General features: G+C 39.1%; 1 protein-coding gene across 3 annotated transcripts in view; it reads left to right on the top strand.

Moving 5' to 3' along the window:
* LOC119741035 (rRNA N6-adenosine-methyltransferase ZCCHC4-like) overlaps positions 1-25414 on the top strand; it is a 53429-nt gene that overhangs the window by 3503 nt on the left and 24512 nt on the right. For all 3 annotated transcript variants that reach the window (XM_038216629.1, XM_038216628.1, XM_038216630.1), the window contains exons 4-9: positions 607-698; positions 1305-1377; positions 2106-2322; positions 5743-5846; positions 7916-8040; positions 18660-18787. In XM_038216629.1, the coding sequence (XP_038072557.1) occupies positions 607-698; positions 1305-1377; positions 2106-2322; positions 5743-5846; positions 7916-8040; positions 18660-18787 (739 nt within the window). The remainder of the gene's footprint in view (positions 1-606; positions 699-1304; positions 1378-2105; positions 2323-5742; positions 5847-7915; positions 8041-18659; positions 18788-25414) is intronic.

The following is a 25414-nucleotide window of genomic DNA, read 5'->3' as shown; positions in this document are numbered from 1 at the left end:
CTCACGATCGTCAAGAAAATCACACTTGTCTTACCACAAAAAGTACACAAAATCACCAGTTTCTCCATGAAAGCAACTTTCAAGCATTTCAACTGCATAGGTTGTAAATATTGAACAACAATATTTCTCTCTATATTGATAATTGCAAGAGATATTGATAATTGCCAAAGTCGAAGCTCTTTACCTCCAAAACTGCACATTTGTGGCCAGGCCTATTGCCATTTTGCAACAGGCTGGCTCGGTGCGCGCAAACATTACCGTTGCAGACCCACGCACGGCATGCATATAGTTAACATTACCCGGAATTCTGGGCAATGTATGCCAGATTCACTTTTATTTACCAGACCCCATTTTTGAAGTCCAAATGACAATTTGGTCAGGGAACCAGACTTCCCTCCCTCCCCCACCCCAATCCATGATGTGCCAGTTGCCCGCATTGTTAGTTATTACGTACATGTATATATACCTATAGATATCACATTTCTTTGAATACATTGTAAGTGTATTTTTTAAAAAGCCTTTGGTTTTTGCCTCATTTTCTAGGCACACATCTTGTAACATCTCCCTTGTTTTTGACACTTCTTGCTTTAATTTGCTTTTTTTCAGCAATATCTATTTTCAACAAAGTCTACTGAGTTTCTGATGTCTACTGTCAAGAAGTTGGGCTTCAACCGTGTGTTATGTGTAGGAGTGCCAAGGTACATACCTAGTTGTGTTTCATTGAAACTTGAAAGTTATAAAACAAATATCTATCACATTTCGGTAATCATGTAGTTTAGGACCCCATTCCGATATCAGATTTGGGGAAAGGGGGCAGGGTTTTGGATTAATAAACAGAACTTGTAAAACATAGAGGTGTCCTAAACTACATGATAACCGGGTGCTCTGAATTTCAGGGAGCATATTTGTGCTACACATTTTTTTTTAACGAGCTAATGCTGCTTGAAATAGGTGGGGCTTCAGAGCACATTTAAACTCTTGGGAGGTCGAAATATCACAAATATTTTGAGGAAGTTTGTTCCACAACATAGGTCCAGCACGAGAAAATGCACCGTCCGCCCATGTTTTATGTATATAGGCACTACAAGCAGGGAAGAATTCGCAGACCTAAGGTACCTAGAAGGGTTGTAAGGAATTGACAAATCAGAATTATATTCAGGGCAGAACCATGTAAGCAAGGGAAAATAAGCTGGAGTAATTTGAAAACTTTTGTTCTATTGTATAAAACTTGAATGTATGTCATACGAAATATGATGAAGGCATTTCTATCTCGCATAGAACTAACTTTTGGCTTTTGTTTTCAGATTACATGAAGCAATCCAGGCAAAGCGATCGTGTGGTCTAAGCAGTCTTCTACTGGACATCGATCACAGATATGTAAGCAAACATATGCCACATGTGTATACGAGTATACACTAGATAAGATCATTGCGAGTTTAGTTTGGTTCAGTATGAGATATTTACAAAATAATTAAGTGATGTCTGTAAGATGGTAAGGCCAAAAAAATAATAGTTCTGCTTCCGGTTTCCCTACCTACCCTATTCTGACAGCCCCTACTCTAATTTTTTTAACTGGAAAATGAGAAAGTGGATGGACTTTCATAGGTTCTCAAGTTCTAAAGTTTCTTCATAAAATTGAGCATAGATTGAACCAAATGTTTAAAAAACACATTACATTATGATATTTACTGTCATTCACAGAGGAAAATGAGATCTGTTTTCTAGCAGGAAGTTTAAAATGGGAATACTCAAAAAGTCTTAGACTCCATAATCAATTTCCCTCATGAGATTGAAGTAAAATAATATACTACAAATGTATTTTGATCTGATAAACTGTATCGACTTGAGGTATGCAAAGAGTCAAAATTAACAACCGTACAAGTAAGTAGCAAAGAAATACATGTAACAAGTTTTGTAGGCAAAGATTATCTTTCTTTTTTTCTCACAATTAAAAATGTTGCATATACAAATTTCGAAATCAAGGGAGGAACAATGAATGGGAAATGGAGGGTGTAACGTTTGGGTGGTACAGGGTAGGATAAAAACCACGTAAATCAACTTTGCGAAAACACTTGAAAATTTCATCTGTGTCTGTTTTTGTCCAGGGTCAGTTTTACCCACCAACGCTGTTCTGTCGTTACAACATGTTCAACCACCACTTCTTCGAAGGGGAACCAAGCCGGGATGTATGCCGGGAGTTCTTGCATCGTAACCATGGTGATGATGTTGTCGTGGTTACAGACCCTCCGTTTGGGGGGCGGGTGGAAATTCTGGTGGAGGTGTTGAAGAAGATAATGGAATTGTGGAAAGAAGGTGCCGATGGTAAGGTTTTGTCAAATATAATCATGTTTCTTTTTTTTATGGGCTCTGTGCGTGAACAAGAGAGGGCGCTGTTTGACCACTTTTGAAAGCCCTGTGGACGAGACACCCCGCTCTGGCGTACTTGTTTTCGCGCAAATAACGTAAATGCAAATTACGCACAACAAATTTTATCCTGAATGTGCACACAGCCATGGCGTCTTCGTGTGAGCATCAGGCGTCTTCGGCAGTGTGTTTGAATGTCACTCAAAGTGGTCTCCCCCAATTTTCCCTTTCTTGCCGTTGAGGGGGTACTTGTGCGCGGAGCCCACAATATTCTAAACATTCTGATTTGTTTGTTTTGTGAGAGACAAGTACTTTTGCTCAAAGCATATAGTCTGTATTCCTGAGAATTGAAGTCCAGTTTTAAGTTTCAAAAAACATCATCCCCATTTTATTTTCTAATGTTGCCAAGGGTCTACTTCTAATAACTCTCTCAGATCACTCACCATCAAGGCTGATCATTTTTATGCACAACTTAAACACATCATATATAAGTTCATTATTAACCCATACTCGTTTACATGGAAGGTTTTGTTCTCTTATGCACCTGTTGTTTATCCCCCCCCCCTCCTTTCTGCTTCAGCCCCTACCAGGCGCGGATCCAGGGGAGGGCCGCGGGGGCACGTGCCCCCCGTCAAATTTGAGTCAAAAAAAAAAAAAAAAAAAGGAATGAAGGGGGAAAAAGAGGGGAGGTGAGGGAAGGAGGAGGGAACCTCCCATCGTACGTACTCCCATCGTACAATCCCATCGTACGTACCCCGTACCGTACTACTAGTACGTACGTATGTACGTATTACCCTGCATAGGCCTATACCGTTATTAAATGCAATTCATACGAACGTATATACACGATTTATTCTCTACGAACAGGCAGCATTATTATGTGCGCGACAAACACAGGTTGCGCAGTGCTCTTTGGACCACACCATTGGTCAAGGGTGTGTTTTAGTAAAAACAATTTGCCAGCAGTTCCACGCGCTTTTGAATTACAAATTATACTTTTTTCACGGAGTCCAAAACATGTCCTTGTTTTAAATTGACTTCTTCAACGTCACGTCATCATATAATTTTCGTAAAGACTTTATTCGAGAAACGATGTAAAACCCTGAAAAAATTGAAACACCCCTGAAGGTCATGGATCCGTCCATAAAACGTTTTTTAACGAAGAAAGTTGAGATCCAAAAGTTGGGTTTTGACGTAACTACGCATTGCAGAAAATATAAATCTGATAAGTTTGGTACATAAAAGGGATTTGTTTGTCTGAGGACAAAGACAATCAGCAGTTATTGCCCAAAGGCAAGTTTTAGCACTCGAGACATGCTCTTGCAAGCTAAACGGAACGCAAGTGTGTTGCTTTTTGAATTGCAAGCGAGATAAATTTGGTCGTAGTTCGCCGGTGGCGACGCGGGCTGGCACCCGTGCCGGACCGGGAGGTATACACCTATTCCCGATGTCTATTTCTCAATGTTATCATCAACAATTATTTACTGTAATTTTTTTTTACATAACTAAATGACGAATCCACCTTCAAAATTGTACCATGTGGAAATTGCAATCATGGCGCCGAAAGACCCGATGTCTATTATAATGTAAAGACCAGACGCAGTGTCTCACACAATTTGTCTTGCTGCACCGCCGATCTGCCGATGGTTTATTTACAAATACATGCACGTGTAATAGGCCCTGTTCTTGAAATTGAAACTGGACTGAATTAAAAGAACATTTCTTTAAAATGTTTGGGCATTTTACATCTTGCAAAAAAAAAGAGGGAGAAACTTGGATGACCGTATGATTAATTTCTGTAGTCATGAGATAAAATTGAGCTGTGAAGTTACAATGCAGGCTAATTGCTCCTCTGTTTTAGTTTGATTAAATTACACTAATTTTAAACTTGAATTCAATTAACATGTTCAAGCGGTTTCTTCTTGTTGATAAACTGAAAATTTCAACTTGAAACAAAACATTAGAAAGCATCCTTACACCAGTTTACAAACTAAGTTTTTACAATTCCTTTTTCAAAAAATATAATGCACGAAGACATGCAGACAAAAATTCCTTTTTTTTTTCTTTAATTAATATTTTAATCAATGAAAAAAATCGTATAATCTTAAAACAATTTACTCAAATAACTCCGGAGAAGAGGGGCCAGGAATTGCCTCAGATTGCACCACAGAGCATCTAGAATCCAAAATTTCCCGGGGCCCTTAAGCGGGCCCCGGACCCCACGCCGAAAGATGATCGCGCTCCGCATTGGTCTTCGAGACGATGCCCTATACTCATCCTTGCAAGATACAATTCTTTTTCAAAAATAAGCACGGAAATAACTATGCAGACGAAAATGTTTGGTTATACAAGTGAAGAACAGAAGAAACTGAAAAGGCTTGTAAACGCAAGAGTATATAATAAACCAATGAAAAACATCCTTATAATCTTAAAACGTTTTGCTCAAATAACTCAGTGTAAAAGGGGCAAGGAATCCCCTCAGACTACACCACAGAGCATCTAGAATTCTAAATTTTCCGGGGCCCCACGCCGTAAGACAGGCGTGATCCGCCCTCGCATTAGTCCTCGGAGCAAATGCCACAACACATCGTTGCAACAGTTTACAAAACGAAGTCAATACAATTCCTTTTCAAAAATAAAAAGCAAGAAAACATAAAGACGTAAAATGGTTTTCGACTTTCAAGCACACAGTAACTTAAAAATTGTAAAAGTAAGAGTATGTTTTACAAAAATCCTTAAAATCTTAAACACTTTTGCTCAACTAATTCAGGGGAAAGGAGCCAGGAATCGCCTCAGATTGCACCACAGAGCATCTAGAATCCAAAATTTCCCGGGGCCCTTAAGCGGGCCCCGGACCCCACGCCGTAAGGGCTTCGCGCTCCGCGCTCGCATTAGTTCTCGGAGCAAATAATTTTTCTCCAACAGTGTGCCCCCCGTCTAAAAAAATCCTGGATCCGCGCCTGCCTACCCCACGCTTTATGTTGAGTTTTGCTCATAGTGAGACCCAGGAAATATCACCGTTTGCAGCGATAAATATGTGTGTGCAGATGGTGGCATTTGGTCACTCTTAAAGAGGCAAAGTTATGCTAGCCGGGGGACAAGGGGGAGGGGGGGGGGGGATAATTTTGATGCCCCATTTCAAAACTAGGCTGTTCCTGGAAGTAGAAAAATGGCATTGAACTGATCCACACAATCTTGAAGAAATGGTTCACAATGTCCAAAAGTAAGATTTTGATGCTTTGTCCTTCTTTGTAGGAATTTATATCCGGTGGGCGAAGTATCAACTTACTTGTCTTGGCCAGGAAGGTCCTGGTTTTTCATTGGGTGTTACAATTATGATTTGAGTGATATATTCAATATGTTTGTTCATGTCAAAAGGGCCTGACTCGCCCGCAGAGCTGCCAGTCATGTGGATCTTCCCTTATTTTCTGGAGCACAGAATTTTTGAAGGTCTTCCGTCATTTGTCATGCTGGACTACAAGGTAAATACTCCTTCTTTTTAACCCCCCCCCCCCCCCCACCATCCTATCCACGGGCACTGGTGACCTCTTGTCTGTTTACCCTGTCCCCTGGGTCAACACGTTTGAAAATATGTCGGACAGATCTTGATAACAATTTCTGTGTGAGTGTGACACATACGACAACAAGCTTATTAAAATAATGTAAAGGGAATTGATATTTTTGTTTGAAGTAGCAGATTGGCTGATATTTGACAGATTTAAAGAAAAAAAATGACCTAATATTCCTCATGGTAGCCCTCAAATCACGCGTGTAAAACTGCTTTCAACAAAAGTGTGGCATTTGAGAAACAAAACCACACAACTTGATTAAAATAACATCACATTAAAATAACATCACGTTAAAATAACATCACCTTCTTGAGACTGCTCATATTTTTCAAGTATTGGAATAAGAAAAAGCATGGTATTCAGATATTTGGTGGATGATTGAATATTCTAATATATTCAGCAGAGCTCCACCCACATTCTTTGCGAAGGGTGCATTTCCTTCAAAAGATTTTGTGAAAAGGATCAGCAGTCATCAGCTCCCTAGACAGGACAGTGGGGATGAATAAGCACCTGCCTTTTGTGGAACATTAACCCTCCTACTGTATGAACAGTCACAGAAAGTCAAAAAACAATCCTCTTCCCCTGCCATGCCTTTTACACAGGCTAGTCAAAAACAGTCAGATCATATTTTAAGCAAGCACTGTGACTAGCCAAAATTAGCCAGCAGACAAAAACAGGAAAGTGGTAGGCACAGCTGGCTTATCAATTGCTTACAGTCAAAGCATAGCTACGGTATATCAAGATACATAAACAGTCACAGCCTGTCAATCCTGCTAAATGTAGGCTGGCAGCTCATTACTGTTGAAAACAGTCACTTGATTGATTTTTACTGAAAGGTCAACTTTGCACAGAATGTACGTTTGCATCTAGAGGGTGGCCCATATAAGATAATTTGCAAAAATGCTGCTGTAGGTGTTAGCATTCTTTTCAAATAGGATGCATTCCACCTGTACAGTAATTCCACAGTTGTAGCAGAATGCACCTGTAGTAATAATTTGGCCATGCATTTTTGCCCCAAATTAGTCTTGGTACATGGCGTTCTAAGTGGGGTAGCTCACGATAGACGTACAGCCTTTGTACCACTCAGCAGCATGTTTGTTCCCATCCACAAACATGACTCGGTCCATGAACCACAGGCAAAGAACATTTTGGGAATTTGGCATTGCAATAGGGCGCAACTTAATATGCAAAATAATGGGGTATGCACATCAGTGCAAACAATAGAATTGTTGACCAAAGAGGTGTTGACCACTGTCAACCCTATGATTCGGTGGAATCATGGCCATGTTTAAATTGACGAAGAGCACTGATTTTTAGCCTTCCAAGGCCCAGTTTCATTGCTTCAACATTGATGGCTTCGTCCACGCGGTCGAAATTTTAGCTGGATACACGCATGGCTTTCAAAACTGCAGTATGCCTACGTGCAGAAACCAGGCATGCTTACGTCACACACGCACACAAACGTGTATTCACCGTCGATCGTGGACGTGCTATTGTCCCTCTTTTGTTTGTACTTTTTAGGAAGACTCCCATAGGTTATGTACACGACCCCAATCGCGGACGTATGCTGGGAATCGTGGACGATATTGTTCTCTTTTGTTCTCTGGAATTTTTCGTCCATGGTTTGAAAAGATGAACACGTGCATGCAAATGCACACTCAATTCTGCTGGGAAACATCCTTTGCGGCCTGTTGGCGCATGTGTAAAAGGGTGCCCGCTTGGTTGATCCCTGCACAGTCCAATAACCAGTGCGCACTGACACAATCGCACCACTAAGGATATCTTGGAACCAAGACTTATGACCGGTATATGAAATCCCTGTGTACGCACTGGCTCAAAGTAAAACAAAAAACGCAATGATGAAGTGAAACAAAGATGAACGTAGATGTATGTCTTCTGCTTATTTTTATTTTTCATTCAGTCATTTTTCCAAACTTTTTTTTTAAACTCTTTTAAGAAATCTGTATTCAATCGTTTTGTAGGTCGAGTATGAGAACCATCCACTCTTCCAAAGCAGCAAGAAGGCATGTAAGAAGGGCTCCCCTGTACGAATCTTCACCAACATCATCCCCTCCAAAATAGTCCTGCCTGCGAGTGACGGTTACAGGTGAGTTTGCTTATGGGGGGGGGGGGGGGACGAACCTGTGTTAACAGGAACGGAGTGCCCATATCTCTTTCTTTAGCGATTGGGCCAGACTCATATGCTGCTGTGGGGGTAATCGCCATACCTCCTCCGCAGTGGGTCTTGTTACCTTCCCAGCATTGAATAATGCCGGTACCCATTTAACACCTGGGTTGAGAGGAGTAATTGAGGTAAAGCGCCTTACTCAAGGGCACAGCACGCATGGCCACGGCGGGGCTCGAACCCACAACCTCACGACCATGAATCCTGTGCTCCACCGCTAGACCGCACGTGCTTATACTCATCAAAATGTGTGCACAAACTCTGTGATAAATACCTAACACAATCGACTTTCCTGACCACATCATTCTCATTGGAAAACTTGTGTAGTATGGCCTACTGGTTGTCTGGTGTGTTTTAAAGCGGATGACCAGGTGATCAATTCTACTAATCCAGCCTTTTTTTATTACAAAAGATAATCTCTACCAACTGTGCACACATCCAGTGGCAGGGGGGGGGGGGGGGGGGGAGGGGGCGGGGGAGATACGTTCCCCCAAACAATTCCCAGTGCGCCCCCCTCGCCCAGGTGGCCCTGCCCACCCCCCCCCCAAAAAAAAAATACATATAAACTGAATTTGCCCCTCACCCTACAAGTGTCTTTTTGAAAGTGCAGTAATAATTTCCTTCACCAATATTTATAAAATAATTATTAATAAATAGATGAGAAAATGGAAAAGAGCATCAATTGTGGTTCCGCCCCCCCCCCCCCTTTTAGAATTGGAAGCAACTGGCTGGCCAGTTGCCCCTGAAAATTTGGGTAATTTTTGTTGTGGATCCATCCTTGGGGCCCCCCCCCCCCATAAAATGCTGGGTGCTCCCTGGGCCCCCACTGAAAAGATGCTGACTATACAAAAAACACCGACGGAGAAATTTTCACTCATCATTTGTCAATGGAATGGTTTTCACACATTACTTCCCTTAAAAAAAAAAAAGTCACAGAGCAATGATTCTGAAATATTGAAAGAAAAGGTCAGATATTTTTTTCATTGAATGATAGGACTTTATAATCTACAGCAAAACGAAAACAATTCATACACATCCCTATGTGACTTGTTTTCGTTTTGCTGAAAGAACACTTACCTTTTTTGTGATTCGTGGACACAACTTCAGAACAGGGGTTGTGTTTGAAATTCCGTAACTTGTAAAGTACATTTGAATGATTCTTGTACTAAAAGAAAGCTTATGAATTGGGCTTCCATACCGGTATCCTAGATTTTGAAAGTGCCACTCGTATGCAGAACTTCACTAAAACAAGTGTCCTGCCATTTGGGTTTCGTTGTTTTTTTTTACTCACCCTGTATATGAAATCCAACCTAACAGTTGCCAATAAATAAATTATCCTATCCTTTCCTATCCTATCCTTGTGGCGCTGTTCATGTATATGTATGCATGACGAGGCTTTACTTCGCCCCCTTCAAGCAGTTTTGCCACCTTGCCTGCGTCGCAACTTTGCAGTGTTGTAGTCGAGACCATCCCAAGACCAGCCACAAGTAACAGGGCACAAACAATGACAAAGGAATGCCTTTGTTGCAGTTCATTTAAATGACTTGTGACTTGACTTGAGACTGGAGGTCTTGGGTTGGTCTTGTGATGGTCTTGCAGGGTCTCGACTACAACATTGGTCGCAAGTGATCAACTCGTGAACAATTCGTGAACACACAAACAAACAAGTCTGTTTTTGCCTACAATCACGAATCCCCTACTGTCCCTCTTTTGTTTGTACTTTAACTGATTAGGAAGACCTCCCATATGTTTTGTACCGGTACATGATCTTAAATTGGAGACCTTTGGGAAATTGGGGACCCTATTGTCCAACGTCCCCTATTGAATGCAGAAACAAACTCACCAATACAAGCCTTGAGTGTGTGTACACATTGCCTGCAATCGGGAACTCCCTATTGTCCCTAATTTGTTTGTACTTTAACTTCTTAGAAGACCTGCCATATGTTTTGTACACGAATCCAAATACGGGACCTCTCGGCAATTGGGGACCCTATTGTCCTCTATTGTTCAACGTCCCCTGTTGAATGCAAAAACAAACTCATGTGTGCCCACACACGCACACCTTATCCACATGATAGTTTATCGGTGATGAAAGTGCATTCCTTCAATTTCCAATGCAAAATTAATATATATGGTAAAATGTACACTACGTTTGATTTGTGGACAATCTAAAATATTGGGGTACAATTCATGATTTCCCCCGATGCCACCAGTGATTCTATGTCTTTTCTGGCAGAAAAAGGAGAGAAAAACTCTTGACACCGATTGCTTCCACTGATATGAAAAATGTCATAACAATGTAGTGCATGATGATGAGAAATATAGGCCTACAGGGTTATTGTTACTGTCACTTGTGAAATGGATGTCTTGTGAGTGGTACAACTGCAATTGCTGTTGTCAGTCCCGTGGGTATTCTGGGGACTCTGTCTGCTTTGATGATTCTGTTGAGTTTTGATGAGGCAGTGACCTTTCAGCGTGTCATGTTTTGGCTTGTAAATGAAAAAAAAATTGATTAGAATTGACTTGGTGGGAGGGGGAAAGTTTTATTGTTCCAAACGTTCTACAACAAACTTCCTGGCTTTTCTCCTTATTTACTTATTGCATATAGGGTGAGTAAAAAAACAAAAAAAAACAAATGGCGCCCCCTATTTTGTAAAGAAGTTCTGTGTGTAGTGCTTTCCAGATCTAGGATGTGAAAGCCCAATTAATAAGCTTTCTTTTAGTACAAGAATCATTCAAATCAGTCCTTTACTTTTCACACAAACACAGATTTGAAATGTTTTCCACGCAACACATTTAAGGTACATGCACGTAATATTTTAGTAAAATGAAACCATGTCGTATCGTGAAAACGATATCAGAATAATCCCATCTAAGTCTCCGGGGTAGCCAAGTAGAAGGCAGGGCAAGACTATAAACTCTTGACATTATAAAGCAAGTTGTTTTAAACATTGGAAGCAGGTGTTTAAAAAAAGGTTATGATAAGAGCCAGTTATCATGGTTATGGGAGTGTTCTGATGTTTTTTTTTGTTGATATGTGAATTGCTTTCTGTTTGCTGAAATATCACTTACCTTTTTTGCGATCTGTGTACAAAATTATAAAACTGCGATTGTGTTTAAAAGTCCATAACTTGAAAATTACATGAACGATTTGAATGATTCTTTTATTAAAAAAAAGCTTATTAATTGAGCTTTAACATCGTAGATCTTGAACGCACTACATGCAGATCTTCTTTCCAAAATAGGGGGTGCCATTTGGGTTTCCTGGTTTGTTTTTTAACTCCCCTGTATTGTAAAATTATAGGCTAATTTTGTTTGGCACTATTTGCATGGATCAAAATTAAATACACCAAGGTAATTTGAGTGAGAGGTTTATTGTCAGTTTTTGTGTTAAAAACCCTCTTCATATTTAATGAAATTGAAAAACTACATGTAAAGTCAATTTTCAAATTACTGTTTACTTTTTCAAGCAGCAAGTTGCCTGTGGAAGAGAAAAAACAAACAAACAAACAAACAAGTAAACAATTTGAACTGGAAAATTGGTGTTTTAAATTTGTTTGGCTTGTTTAAGGGTTGCGGCAAAGTTTCAGAATATAGCGGTATTTTTTAGGGAAGAATAAAATCTGAATTTGCAAACAAACATAATTTTTGAGGAATGCGAATGGACAGGCAGATTATAGGCTTGGTCATCATAGTAGTCATGGTAGTTGTGAGACATTTAGGGAGATCTATCTTTCTCTGTTTCTTCTTATAGAGTGGTCGGGCACAGCCCAATCACTGTTTAGAATTGTTCCAATTAATCTTTCTTTCTTCCTTTCTGTGTTTTTTCCGGACAATACTTCTCCGCGGCTTGTCTCCTAAACGGTTTATGGTGTGAACTTGTAACTCTCAACAAATATTGACCCTCATCCCTAGTGGTGCATATTACTCCAGATGACATCATGATGACGTCATAGGGTGTCAAATTACAACTGATTAAACATTTCTAGATTTAATCTTTGAACAACAATATAAAATCAACCGTGAGAGACCTGAACTTGACTGTTGCGGGGATAGAAAAATCCAGGATCTTCATTTTATCTTGTGTGCGCCAAATCATGTGACCTTTCCTTCCGGTCCAAACTGGAAGTGCCTTATAACTTGAAAGTGAAAAAAGATGTGAACTTGATTTCAACGATGTTAGTCTCTGGCTAGGTTGCACTTTAGAAAAAAATACTGGTGACATCATAGCGGCCTCTAGCGGCAGGTTGGAAAATGTTTAAATTGAATTTTCAGTTGATTATTGTGTCACAATAATCAACAGTTTAAATTTATGACACGAAATAGATGCAAGCCCGACCACTCTGCGTTTGTAACTCAACAAACGCCAATCTCTAGTTCTTTTGATGTCTTTTTGTTTTTGATTGACCGGCAAATTTTATCCCTCTGTCAATAGAACAGGTGGTTGTGAGTCTTTCTTTTGGTATTATTTCATGTGTAGATAAACCTTCTTTAATGCCTCTCTCGCTGTGACCCCCTTTCAGCCCCATATTTATGCTTTATTCCCTGAACTGATTCCTCCTCCGACAATCATTAGCAAATGATTAGTGGCATTTTACAGCAATTTTACAGCAGGCAGAATAAACCAGCAGAATGTTGAAGTCACGAATCAAATTGGCAAGCGTTATTTCAAATACTTTACATCAAGTCATTCATTGAGTGCTAAATATGACAGTTCTAGGTAAGGCTTGTGATGGATTGTTTGATTGCTAATGTTCCGAGGGGGGTGGATATTTTGCCCCCGACTACAAGGGTCCGTCGTGGGCATTTATGGGTATGATCATGTTACAATAATATTTGAGAATGTACCCTCTGTGTTATATTTGTGCTTCACTCCGAAAAAGAGTTTTAATTTTAATTATATTGCTGTTTTTCCAGCAATACAATAATTATTCAGTTTTAAATGAGACATGGAATAAAAAAAATTGGACCATCTTAGCTATGGTATAATTACTTCACAAATATTGAGTTATTTGAGGCCCGACAGTATTTCAATTATCGACAATAATTCAGTTCTAGACAATAATACAGATTCATAAGATGGAATTTGCGTCGGGGTGATTTAAATCAAATAGGTTTTGCCCTTCACCGACGTTTAAACACTGTATATATACTCATTGTGTTACCTCCCGAGTGAAAGTTGGAAAAAATCATTCGGGTTAAACTCAGACCCACAACCTCCTGCTTTCTAGTGAATATGTCTTACCACTCGACCACCGAGCTAACAGGATCGGTTGGCTGGTTGGAATCTAATGTATTTAGCAGCGGGTACCGCGTTAACTATTCATAACATGGAATGTTGCATCTTGGTGATTTAAATCAATACGTCGGTGAAGGGCAAAACCTACATGTATTTGATTTCAATCACCGTTTTTAAAATTCCATCTTATGAATAGTTAATGTGGTACCCGCTGCTATGTACATTAGATTTGAACTGGCCAACCAATCCCGTTAGCTCGGTGGTCGAATGTTAAAACATCTGCACTAGAAAGCAGGAGGTCGTGGGTTCGAGTCCCACCCGAGTGATTTTTTCAAACTTTCACTCGGGAGGTACATGTAACACACTGAGTTTACAGTATTTATACGTCAGTGAAGGGCAAAACCTATTTGAATAATACAGATCTTGGAATTCCCACCCCACCAGGATGATCAGTTCACTCACAGAGCAACCTCAAAATAAAATGCCCTTTAGAAAGAATTGTAGATGCCCAAAATTATAAATAATGTATTTCTTTCGTTAAAATAAATCATACAAGTTTAAAATTCCTCAGGTTCTTTCCTTTCATGGGGCATTTCCATGTTAAAATAACCAACTTGCTAATATTTGTGTTTTTACTTTATTGCCCATATCACTATGTACCCACTGAAATAAAAAAAAATTAAATCACCACAATGCATTTGTATAATTTTGATCAAAACTTATCCAGAATTATGACATTTTTAGGTAAAATTGCGTGACATTTTTACAGCTTGTCCAATGGTGCACAGTTTTCATTCTTTCAATTGATAAATTTGGTCCTTTTTAATTCTAAATGATTGATGATAACCCAAAACTTAATAATAAACACAACGTTAGTGCATCGGCAACTTTGTATCATTTTGACATGCCCGCTAAAAATACCATCACTCTGTAACATTTGGTGTCAGCAAATCCTGTTACAGAGTGAACTTTACCATTGATTATAATATTTGTAGAAACTGTCAACTATTCTAAATTTTAAAGTGATTATTGAAGTCTTTTATTAAATAAAGAGACTAAAGAAGACCAAAAGTGAAATTCAAAGAAGTACAAGAAATATACCAATTTTAAATATTGGCAGATCAATTTGGTGTCATCAAAAAACGTTACAGTGTGATACTTTGCAGCTGCACTCTGAATTTGTCAAACTGTATTTGTCAACAAGTTTAACTAAAAATATATCCTGGATGTTGGCTTGGAATATAGATGTCATTAAATTTTGAATCCTTCTCTTAGAATTTGAAATAAGAGGCAATAAAGGTTTGGTGTCAACACTGACTCCGTTACAGGTGAAATACCTATTTTCAGCTGACACAATGAAGCAAAAGCACCTGTTTGATTGATGATTGAGTTTTTAGCTAAAATAATGACTAAGTTTTTTAATACAATGAAAACTTTGGCATAGAACAGGTTAAAGTAGAACTACAGTGAAGAAAAGTGATAAAAGTGTTTTTGGTGTTAGTGTCAGCGTTACAGGTGAAATGATTATTATAACAAACTCTGATATTTAAACTTCCAGTCTCAGAAACAAGTATCTGATGTAGAAACCATCAAGCTTATCACTAAATAGAAAGGTTTAAATGGTTTGATACCATTTATTACTATTATTATTAGTTAGTTGTAGGATTGTCAATCTGTAACAGTGACTATTTGGTGTCAGCGTTACAGGTGAAATGTTGGTTAACACCAGGCTTTACTTACAATAACATGCTTTCTAGTGGTGTTTGTAAATCTTCATTGTTCTTCATAGTTGCAGTTTTGGCTGTCAAACTTGCTTTTAGAGAACAAGTGAGTGTTTGTCTTTAAATAATATAATTTCATGTCAAGTGAGAGCTACATTTTTGTAATCATCATAATATGTCAAATTTCTTAAAATTTGATATTTGATTTTCAACAAATGTTGAACAAGGAAAGTGTTAAAGTTTTTTTTTAACTTATATGTGTTGCAAATAATTGCTTAAAAAGCAACATGTCTTTACCATACCTGAACAATAACCTGGTGAGAGCTCTAAAAGAAATTAACAATTTGGTGTCACTGTTACAGGTGAAATTTGTGTCCCATATGCCAGTTAATCACGTTGCTACTCTAAAAAGGGTCATGTTACAGAAAAATGGTTTTGTTTTTGACAAAATATAGACCCTAGACTGCAAAACCATGTGAAGCTGAATTTAACTTGGTTATTTTGAAAATTTGACCCTAATGTCACACACTGGCCTCCACATTTATGTAAACACCCATATGCACATGCGCTGCTGCACGTAGAATACCAAATTAGCTTATTGAAAGACAAAACAATATTGAAGACCCTAACCATGTGAATACAATTTCACAATGCTTTTGTCATTTTTTTCTGCATATAGTTTAACTTGAAGTTTAACTAAGTTTATTTTGTGCTGAACTTTTTTATTGGGTTGGTGTAACACAAAACTACAAATCCTTGCATGCAGGGTGACACACTATGTTGCTGTTAATAATAGCCGAAGTTTAAGTTGAACCTTAAGTTTAACTAAGTTTATTTTGTGCTGAACTTTTTTATTGGGCTGGTATATCACAAAACTACAAATCCTTGCATGCAGGGTGACACACTTTGTTCCTGTTAATAGCCGAAGCGTGCAAACAATCTAATATTGCTGTTTGCATGAGGAACACAAAAAGAAAAAGAACTTCGTCTGTCAGAAATGTAAAATGGTGAAAGTGATGTATAGGCTCTCAGGGTTTTATAGCCTATACTGAGTTCCGAAACTCATTTATTTTCATGAGTGTTTCAAGTACCAGAGTCTCTCAACACAAGCACATGTAAGCTAGAAAAATTGATGCCCACTTCTAAAATGTCTAAATATTAAACTGCAAAACGTCTCAGACAAACATTACCACAATTTGAAATGTGATGGATGCCCTGTTTCATTATCAGACGGCTTACAGTGTAAAATGCAAGATAACTACCAGTACATGTACTTTGCTAAAAGCTCTTAGATGTCTTTTTTGTTCATTGCCAATTTCACTCACACTCTACTTGAAAACACAATCAATCAACATCTTAGGATTATTTAATGGACATTATTTGGTGGAAATTACATTGAAACCTGGATGGTGAGATGTCATTTTCTCGAGGATGACACAAGGGGAGCGAACTTTTCCAGTCATCGGAGCCTTTTTGATTTGGCAGCCGTAACAAGAGTTTACCTAGTCCGACCTAGGCGCAATTTCATGCCCCTGCTAAGCACACAATTTTCTTAGACCGTAATTAAGAAGTAAGCAGTAAGCACAGCACTGAGCACTGAGCCACTCGTCCAATCTCTCTGCACGTTATTTAATCTGTCCTTATCCACAGGCGATGTTCCCAAAGACTGGCGTAAAGCGAATATCTGTCCAGTCTTTAAAAAGGGTAAAAAAAGATGACCCTTCTAACTATTCCCCTTACATCAGTCACAAGCAAATTACCGGAAAGAATCGTCTCTAATCACCTCACCAAGCATTTGAATGACAATAACCTCCTTAATGATAATCAACATGGCTTTAGAAAGAAACGCTCCTGTGAGACTCAACTACTTGACGCAACCCATGATTGGAGTAGCACCTTAGAATCTGGCTCCAGCGTTCACATTGCTTTTTTTGATTTTTCCAAGGCCTTTGATACCGTTTCACACATTCTCCTTCGTGAGAAACTAAAATAAGTAAGCACAGCAAAAACACGCTTAACCCCAGAGGAAGAAGTTTGCTGAAATCAGTAACGTAATAATAGAAATCTCCACCCACGCGCAGCTGTCAGCACATCAACGCCATGAAATTTTTTATTTTTTTTATTTTTATTTTATTGTAATTTTTAACAAGGGTAGTCCAAATAGTGCTTAAGGTTTTCACAAATTGCTTACGCTGGCCAAATCATCATTCGCATGCCCTCAAATTCTTCGGTATTAGAGCATTTTATAGGCCATGAACTCGAGGGTTTATTTGTAAAAAAAAAAAGGGTAGAAGCCGTGCACAAGACTGTGAACTTGTATTTCTGTAAAATTTGGATGAAATTGGAGCCTAAAACGCTCTATTTTGCAATTGAGCGTAGGCATTGTTTTCAAAATGGCGATGGGCTTCAGGACCATAGGGGTGATCATCTTCGGATGGAAATTTCTCCCAAAAGTCATGGAATTACCCCCAATGATTGAACAGAAAAAGAAAGATGATTAAATAAGCCTTAATTTGATGCATGTATTGAACACCTCGGAGAGTTGTGAGTATTTTTAGTAATTTTGGGAAGTGCGCGTAATTACCATTAAGGTCTATGGCAGTTTATTTACTGGTCTGGACACTTACATGTAGGCCTACTGATTGAATGGCACGCGTCTGAATAAGCCTCTGTACTAATGACGTCATACTTTGTTTACGTGTGTGTTTTCCTCTGGTGCTCAGTGGACCGTGGGCCCCCACTGGCTCTATAGGAAAGTGCACATACGGCATCATCATTCAGAGGCCCATGTTGATGGGTCTTTGTTCCTCAAGTTTACACATGGGTAGATGCATTGTGATTTCATTTTCACCTAACTTAAATTACAAAAACTGCCCTGAGCAGTGAGGGAGCACAGTGCAAATGGTCAATATGACACAATACAAAAATATACCCTGTCCACTATTTGGATTGTTATCCCACTCTAGCTAGGCCTACACGTACTCACGAGAGCCAAAATAAGATAAGAGGCCTGTCAGATGCTCACAGTAGAATCATGTATGCGTGATAGATCCTATCATAAGAGAAACACATAACATAAAGTGTCGTATAATTAATGAATATAGTTACATTTTTATTGCGTATTAAAGATGCAGTCTATCGGCGCCGTGAGAGTCCATAATTGTTGATTGGTATTACAAAGGACAACTGACATGACTGTATCACGTTCAAGGGCGGATCCGGGGGGGGGGGCCCCCCCAAAAAAAACGAAACCAATTTTTTTTTTTTTTATGTGACATCGCAATAAAGGCAGGCAATGAGTACACCACCATCTTTTTCTCAAAAAACATTGGTTAAAGTGGTCAGAAATTGCCTCAGATCGCACCACAGAGCATCTAGAATCCAAATTTTTTTTCGGGGCCCTTAAGCAGGCCCCGAACCCCACGCCGTAATTTTTTGACCCACTTTTTGGGGGGACCAAATTTTTTTTGGCCCCCCAAAAATTGTGTTCTGGATCCGCCCTTGATCACGTTTGAGAATGACAGTATCAAAATTTACCACCTTTTTTCTCAAAGATAATTTTTTTGTGACTTTGGTGACAGGTTTTGCGAGGAGTGCAGCCGTTATGTATCCCCTGAGAATGTGCACTGCAAAGACTGTAAGAGCTGCACCTCCAAAGATGGAAGTACGTACACGCACTGCAAGCTGTGTAACAGATGCGTCAAACCAGGTAATACAACTTTCATCATTCTTTGGCCATAAGATGCTCAGCTAAAAGTATTGCTTAGTAAGTTTTGCACTAAACCAAAATCAGCCGGGAACCACACAGGCAACGTAAATCGCATTACATTTTGACTGGTAACCTCAGCTCAGCAAATGTCTTAAGCGTGGTTTCCATATCGACGTTAAGCTTACGCTGACTGCACAGACAGTACGCAGAACTGTTGGCAAAGTTTAACCAGGCTCAACTTTGCCGATCGTCTGCGAGGTAGTTTGCATCTGTCTGGGTTGTCGGCGACACTTCCCGATGAAATGTTTCCATATGTCTGCGTTGCAGTTTGGATCCTGTTTGCATTTCACTTTGCATGTCTTTAACGTTGATATGGAAACTAGGCTTTAGTCTGAGGATCTGACATTCACGTGGCAGAGCCTCGGAACGTCTGATATATCATAGCATGTAAATTGTATGCAACCCTGCACGCCTTTAGAAACTGTGACATCATTTCGATTAGAAATGTTGACTAAGCTTTGGATTGGTTAATTTGGATGCCATGTTTTTGTAATACAACAACTGGTTAAAATATGGAAGATCCGATAGAAGGCTCCAGCTGAATGGTCAGAATATCGAGGTCAAGACACAGTCTTGTTTTGCATAATTAATTGCCACATCTGCTCGCATATCTTAGACCCTTGCTGTGCATATTCCATAGACTAATATGTCATTGCCCGATCCTTGAAATTGGCTGAAATTCTTGCCTTACCTAAAGTTAGAAGTGACCTGCGTTGTTGGACCCGATTCCGTCTTGAATCAAAATCATGAAACGGGCTTGACTTGATTAACTCGTGAGTCATGTATTATATTTTAAAAACATAATTCGAATGTTTATTTTCCAAAATTAATTAATGCTGAAGAACGTTAAGCACATGAACTGTACCGCACAACTCTCCGAGTGGATTTGTGAATTAAATTGTGAAACTAAACGTTATTAAATTCAAACTTCTTAACAACAACAATTGGTCAGCTTAATAGCTGTCATAATTGAGTGAAAATGTCCAAGACCTACGTGTAGTGTATAACGTTGTTTACTTCGGTAGCAGTGTTATTTCTTGGTTTGTCTGTCTTGGCGACCGTTGAGAATAGTTGCATGTGGGTCTGTCCACACTAACGGTTACAACTTACATGTATGACTTTATGGGTGAGACATGGGAGGTGGATTTCAAAGCAGGTTTTTTTCGCTAATTTTTTTTTTTTAAACATTCCTGTATTATTTCGTGATTGCACAGATAAATAATTAGGCTGATTCACTGAATATGTAGGAAATTACTCGGCCATCTTTAAGATGAAATGAAGGATAATGTTCATAACATGTAAAAAGCCCCGGTTGCAGGAAAGTTTAAAATGGCAGCAATCTTGAAAAAAAAAAAAAAGCCCCTCTTCCTCCTTTTTTTCCAAAGCCCGGACGAGAAACATGTTTGTTTTTTTATTCGGCCCAATGTGAACGACCCAGTGCAGTGCCTACATGTATGCAGATTGCCCAAGTGGCGTGCCCAGGATTTGGCTCGGGAGGGGGGGGGGGATGCTCACCAATTGTTTTTTGTTGCCCAAAATTTGTGGCTGCAGAATTTATATTTTTTTGGGGGGGGGGAAAGGGGGACGGACGATTTTGACGTTGGAGCACACCCCTATTTTACTACTCGAAAAAAGGCCACATACATATCAACACGGTCAAATCTAAAAAATGCTAAAAAAAACCCCTAAAAACCGGGGGGGGGTGGGGCTTTAGCCCCCAAGCGCCCCCCCCCCCCCTCCCTTGGGTGCGCCACTGGTTTGCCCCTCTGCTGCAGGTGTGAGAGGTGACGTAGCGCCCTCTGCTGTGCACACAACCATACACGATATAGAAATCTTATTTTCCATCTTGGCCTTTATTCCCGTATCTCGCCGGAATCTGCCTTTGTCGCTTACATGTAGAAATGTAATAACAAAAATGCAATTCGTTAAGCAAACAACACTGGAATTGACCTATACCGACCTTGAGCTATATCTTCTGGGAATTTGTCTTTCTTTTTAGTATTGCCTGAAGAAATACAATTTATTTCATACGGTCGCAATTTTATTTCTTTTTGGGGATTTTCCCCAAAGAGCAGCTGTTATTAACGATCATTATTACAGAAATGATTAAGTCTCTTACCACAATCTTTCAATTTCCGCCCCCAAGGCAACTTTCTTCGGAAGTCTGTTGTCTCTTTTATCTATTAAAATTTCAATCTATTCCCGGAAAGGTTCTCCCGAATCCATTTATTATTTCTGAGAAGAATAATCTTAATAATTGTCGGTATTTTTTTCACGAAGAAATCATAGTATTGTAGGTCTTCAATGCAAAATAACGTCGTTGTAAACTACTAATGGAGATTATATAAAACGCACCCTTGCAAGATGTTTATTGTTATAATTTTAATTAAATTTCCCTAGTGGTTTGTTTGATAATTCGTAATAAAAGCTGTATCCTCTATTCCTCTCTGAGTGATCCCCATTTGCTATTTCCCGGGTTTGCAGCATTGCTGATGTTGCTACATGAAGTATCTTGACTTGGGGCAATATCCCTGGCTACATGGCATATACAGGTTTATGGCTTCTGGCTAGCACCCCTTGAGCAAAGACATTATAGGGACCATGAGAAATTATACAAATCCAGTTGGTTATATCACCCTTTTGTGTGATCTATAGATCTTCAGTTTGATGTGAAATACTCATTGCCCTCAGTGTTTCAGTCTCAGATGAAATAACCGCGAACAATTGTGATTTAACAGGCAACTTTTTGTCGGAGCAGCATACACATGTACGTATCCCATACGTGTACCATTTTAATGATCCCTATTGACAAAATGGGAACCCACCAGCATTGGGCTGGATGGCTCAGTTGGTAGAGCACCGGATCAATCCGGAGCCCGCAGGTTCAAACCCCACTCAAATTTATTTGTTCAAATTATTGCCCAGTTATAAAAATTGTTAATATGGCCCGGCCTTCCACTCGCTTTGACTCTTACAACATCTCAGTTCTTGGGCCAGTTGTACGAAACAACAGAATGACCCTTCTTACAATAAAGTAATAGGCCTAGTAACTTGTCTTTGGCGTTTCTGGAAACCTCGATTTGGTATCCGGTTCGGATTCAAGAATCTTAGACTCCTTTACTTTGGGGATTCCTTTACAAGGAGAGGCCCATGCTCTGTTACAGGAAATCACATCCTGTTAAATGTAGTTAATGTTTGCGTACATGTAGGCCAATACTCTGTTGATTGAATCGAAAGTGGTTTTCAGTCCTTGTTTTCTTGATATCAAATTTCATTTTCATGGAACTTGGATCAACTTAACGAACAACTGTATTAAAATTGACGGATCATTTTTCAGCTTAAAGATTACCCTATTTTCACAACAGAAATGTTGACGTATCACGAATGCGATGGTTGCCATGGATATCTTTCAAAGTCATTCAACAGTCATTTCGTGCACCGCAGTTGGAAGGATTACCCCTAATGCCAACGAATGGTTGAAATCCGGCTCATTGTGTAGACCAGATACATGTATGAAAAGACGAGCCGTATTCCTTCGGGAGGTATCACCATGATCACTAGGAAACTCTGAAATTTGACGTGTAGCTTTCTATCTGCCAATGTCTGGAGATGTTCGACATCACTCCAGATAATTATACTAGAGGCCCTATTGTATAACTTCCCTATAGCAATGCTGCACAACTCGTCTTATATACATGTATTTAATGTATCATGAGATTAGGCTTTTGGTGTAGATATATCTTCTATACAGTGTAAATAAATTATATACTTCCATGCATGAACAGTAGAGGGAAACCTCGTTCCCAGAGTCTGCGTTTAACCTCGAGAGAAATAGAAGACCCCCCGGAGGAGCAATCCTGTATTCTGATTCGATATCCTGCTGTAGCAAGGTAGCAAGTAATGGATTTATATCGTGTACTTCGTGATTTTATTTCTAACGTGTAGTATGTATTTTAAAATTCATTGTGAAATGCCCTTCAATTGAGTTTTTCAATTCGGTCAACGATTATTTCCATAATGCCACAACTTTTATAAACAATATTTACAAAGTGAAGTAATGAATAACATTATTAAGATTATACATGTAGATATAGAAAGAAAGAACAATAAATCAATATACAATTAAGGAGGCATCTTCAGAAGCCGGGGGTTTATATGGAGGTGCCTTGAAAAAAATAAAACCGAAATGACAACTCAACAAATACAGAGACAGACTAACAATCGGATAAACATAAATACAATACACAAGAGATGAATGTAAATATTGAGGGATAAAACAAAAAAGAGTATGCCATCAATAAATAACTCATGCAACTAGTCAAAGATCAAATCTATGCATAAATATATAAGTAAAAACATAATCGAAAATAAATATATAAATAAACAGATGAATCAGCTGATCAAACACAATAAACTTAACAGTAACGAATTAGTTAACAAACAAAACGAATGATATTGATAGGCAACAAATTCATTATAATCTTACACAAAATAACCAACAAAACAATCAATTGGTAAAAAGGAATCCACGAAGAAAATAAACTCTAAATGAGACATGAGACATTTAACTTATCAAGTATTTAGTGTATGAGTTGGATGGGTAAGATTGACATATTACAACTTTAAAGATAATCTGTATTTTACAATGTCACGCCACGACGTATTGAATCCGTCTGTACCATGGATACCGCATACAAAAACGAACAATGATTGAAAACATGGTCAGGTACCAGAGTATTCCGGACCGAATGGGCAAGATTTTTTGACTCGCAACTAATCCATGCAGTGCCAGGTCGAGAATGCTGCCAGTTGGAGCGTACTGCTCGATGCCATGGGAACAAGGTTGCAGTGAGATGGACACACCTTATCTACTCCCTTTTCTTGATACCAAATGTATTTTCATAGATATATTTTCACCAACTTGGATCAAGTTGACAAACAACTGTATTAAAGTCGACGGATCAGTTCTCAGCCCACACTAGCTTACCGTAGGATTACCCTTTTGTTACGTCTGACAACAGAACATATTTGACGTGTTTCGAAATCCGGTGACCTGGGTTACCATGGATACATTTCCAAGACATTCAACACACACCACAACCACGTGAAATGCGACTGCAGTGCTCTATACGTGTTTGTAAAAATCATTCAAGTAGGGAACCGTCTTAGGGAAAAAAATGCAATGGATTGCATTCGGCGCCATATTTTTGGTGTGTTTTCTTATGTTAATTCATTAACAACAAATGTACAAGAGGGCCACTCATGGGTATCCCTATGAAACAATACGGGCGATTCCCAATAGTGCGCCTCCAAGAGTTTGCAGCGCGTTGGCCAATCACAATGCGCGAAATCAGTCGACCTTTTCCAAACGGGCGTTGGGTCGACAGATTTTGCGCATTGTGATTGGCCAACGCGTTGCAAACTCTTGAAGGCGCACTATTGGGAATCGCCCGTATTAAAGATGGCAGCAATGCAAACGTTGTAGAAGTTTATTAATTCAGTCTTAAGTTCACAACCTCGTTCCTGAAAGTATTGCACAGTGCTCGTTATGTAGGCCTATTCCTCGTTAGTGCTCGTTTTGTAAATTGCGAAATAGTGAAGAAAAAAACTCCATACCATTTCAAAGTAAAGTTTTTGTGATCATTAAATTATGATCGTTAACCAGGGAGCAGCTGACTATTTCAGCAATTTACCATTTTTGTGTGCAATGACGTAAAACGTACGACAACTAAACGCTCTTCCGGGAGGTTACATTGCTATTAACGAGCACTCAGACTTAAAAGGACATTACGTCCTGAAATACACCCAATAGGGCTACAAAACGCGTTTGGAACGAAATGATGTTAATCGGAAACAACATTTAAAAGTAGGATATGAACATCAACACAAATATCCTTTACAAACTGGGCGTTTTTGTGTTATTCTTGTGTTATTTGTGCGAGAACGAATTTCGGGGTCCACTTTTGCGACCCCAAAAATATCAGGCTGTTCAGTGATAGTTGTGATTCCAGCCGTAAAGTGTTCGCCTTCTGCGGTCATGTAAGAATTTAACCACATTGTATGCATTGGTGCTGTGTGTAATTTATGTGACACACACATTGTGTGTCGTACATTGAATGAAAACGACAGGAAAAACGTATGTGTACTTCGACGTGTCTGATGTAAACAACTGGTTTTTTCGTCTTTTTGCGGAAACATTAAGACATTAGGGTAGTTTCCTTTCAACTTGAGTCCTTTAAAAAGTGTAAGTAAACAATCCAAAAACATGAGATTCTCGGGGATTTCAGGCCGTAATGCCCCTTTAATTAGTTTTAGTACTTAGGCTATAGTTAACATTTTGTTTCTGATGCATGTTGTTAGCTTTTATTCGCGTCAATCTGTTTCTGATTTTTCGTATTACTGTTGGTGAATAATAAGTTTTGTAAAAAAACAAACGAAAAGGGCAGGTAGAATGAACCCGGGGATTATTTTTGTTGTTAAAAGAGTCGTTGATCCAGCTATTGGGGGAGTGTGAGGTTGTACCCAAATCGACGGCGGACCTGAAACTACGCGCGCACTTGTGCATTT

The sequence above is a fragment of the Patiria miniata genome, unplaced genomic scaffold (assembly GCF_015706575.1).
Source record: "Patiria miniata isolate m_02_andy unplaced genomic scaffold, ASM1570657v1 HiC_scaffold_5, whole genome shotgun sequence".
NCBI lineage: Eukaryota > Metazoa > Echinodermata > Asteroidea > Valvatida > Asterinidae > Patiria > Patiria miniata.
This window is presented reverse-complemented; position numbering and strand designations above follow the sequence as displayed.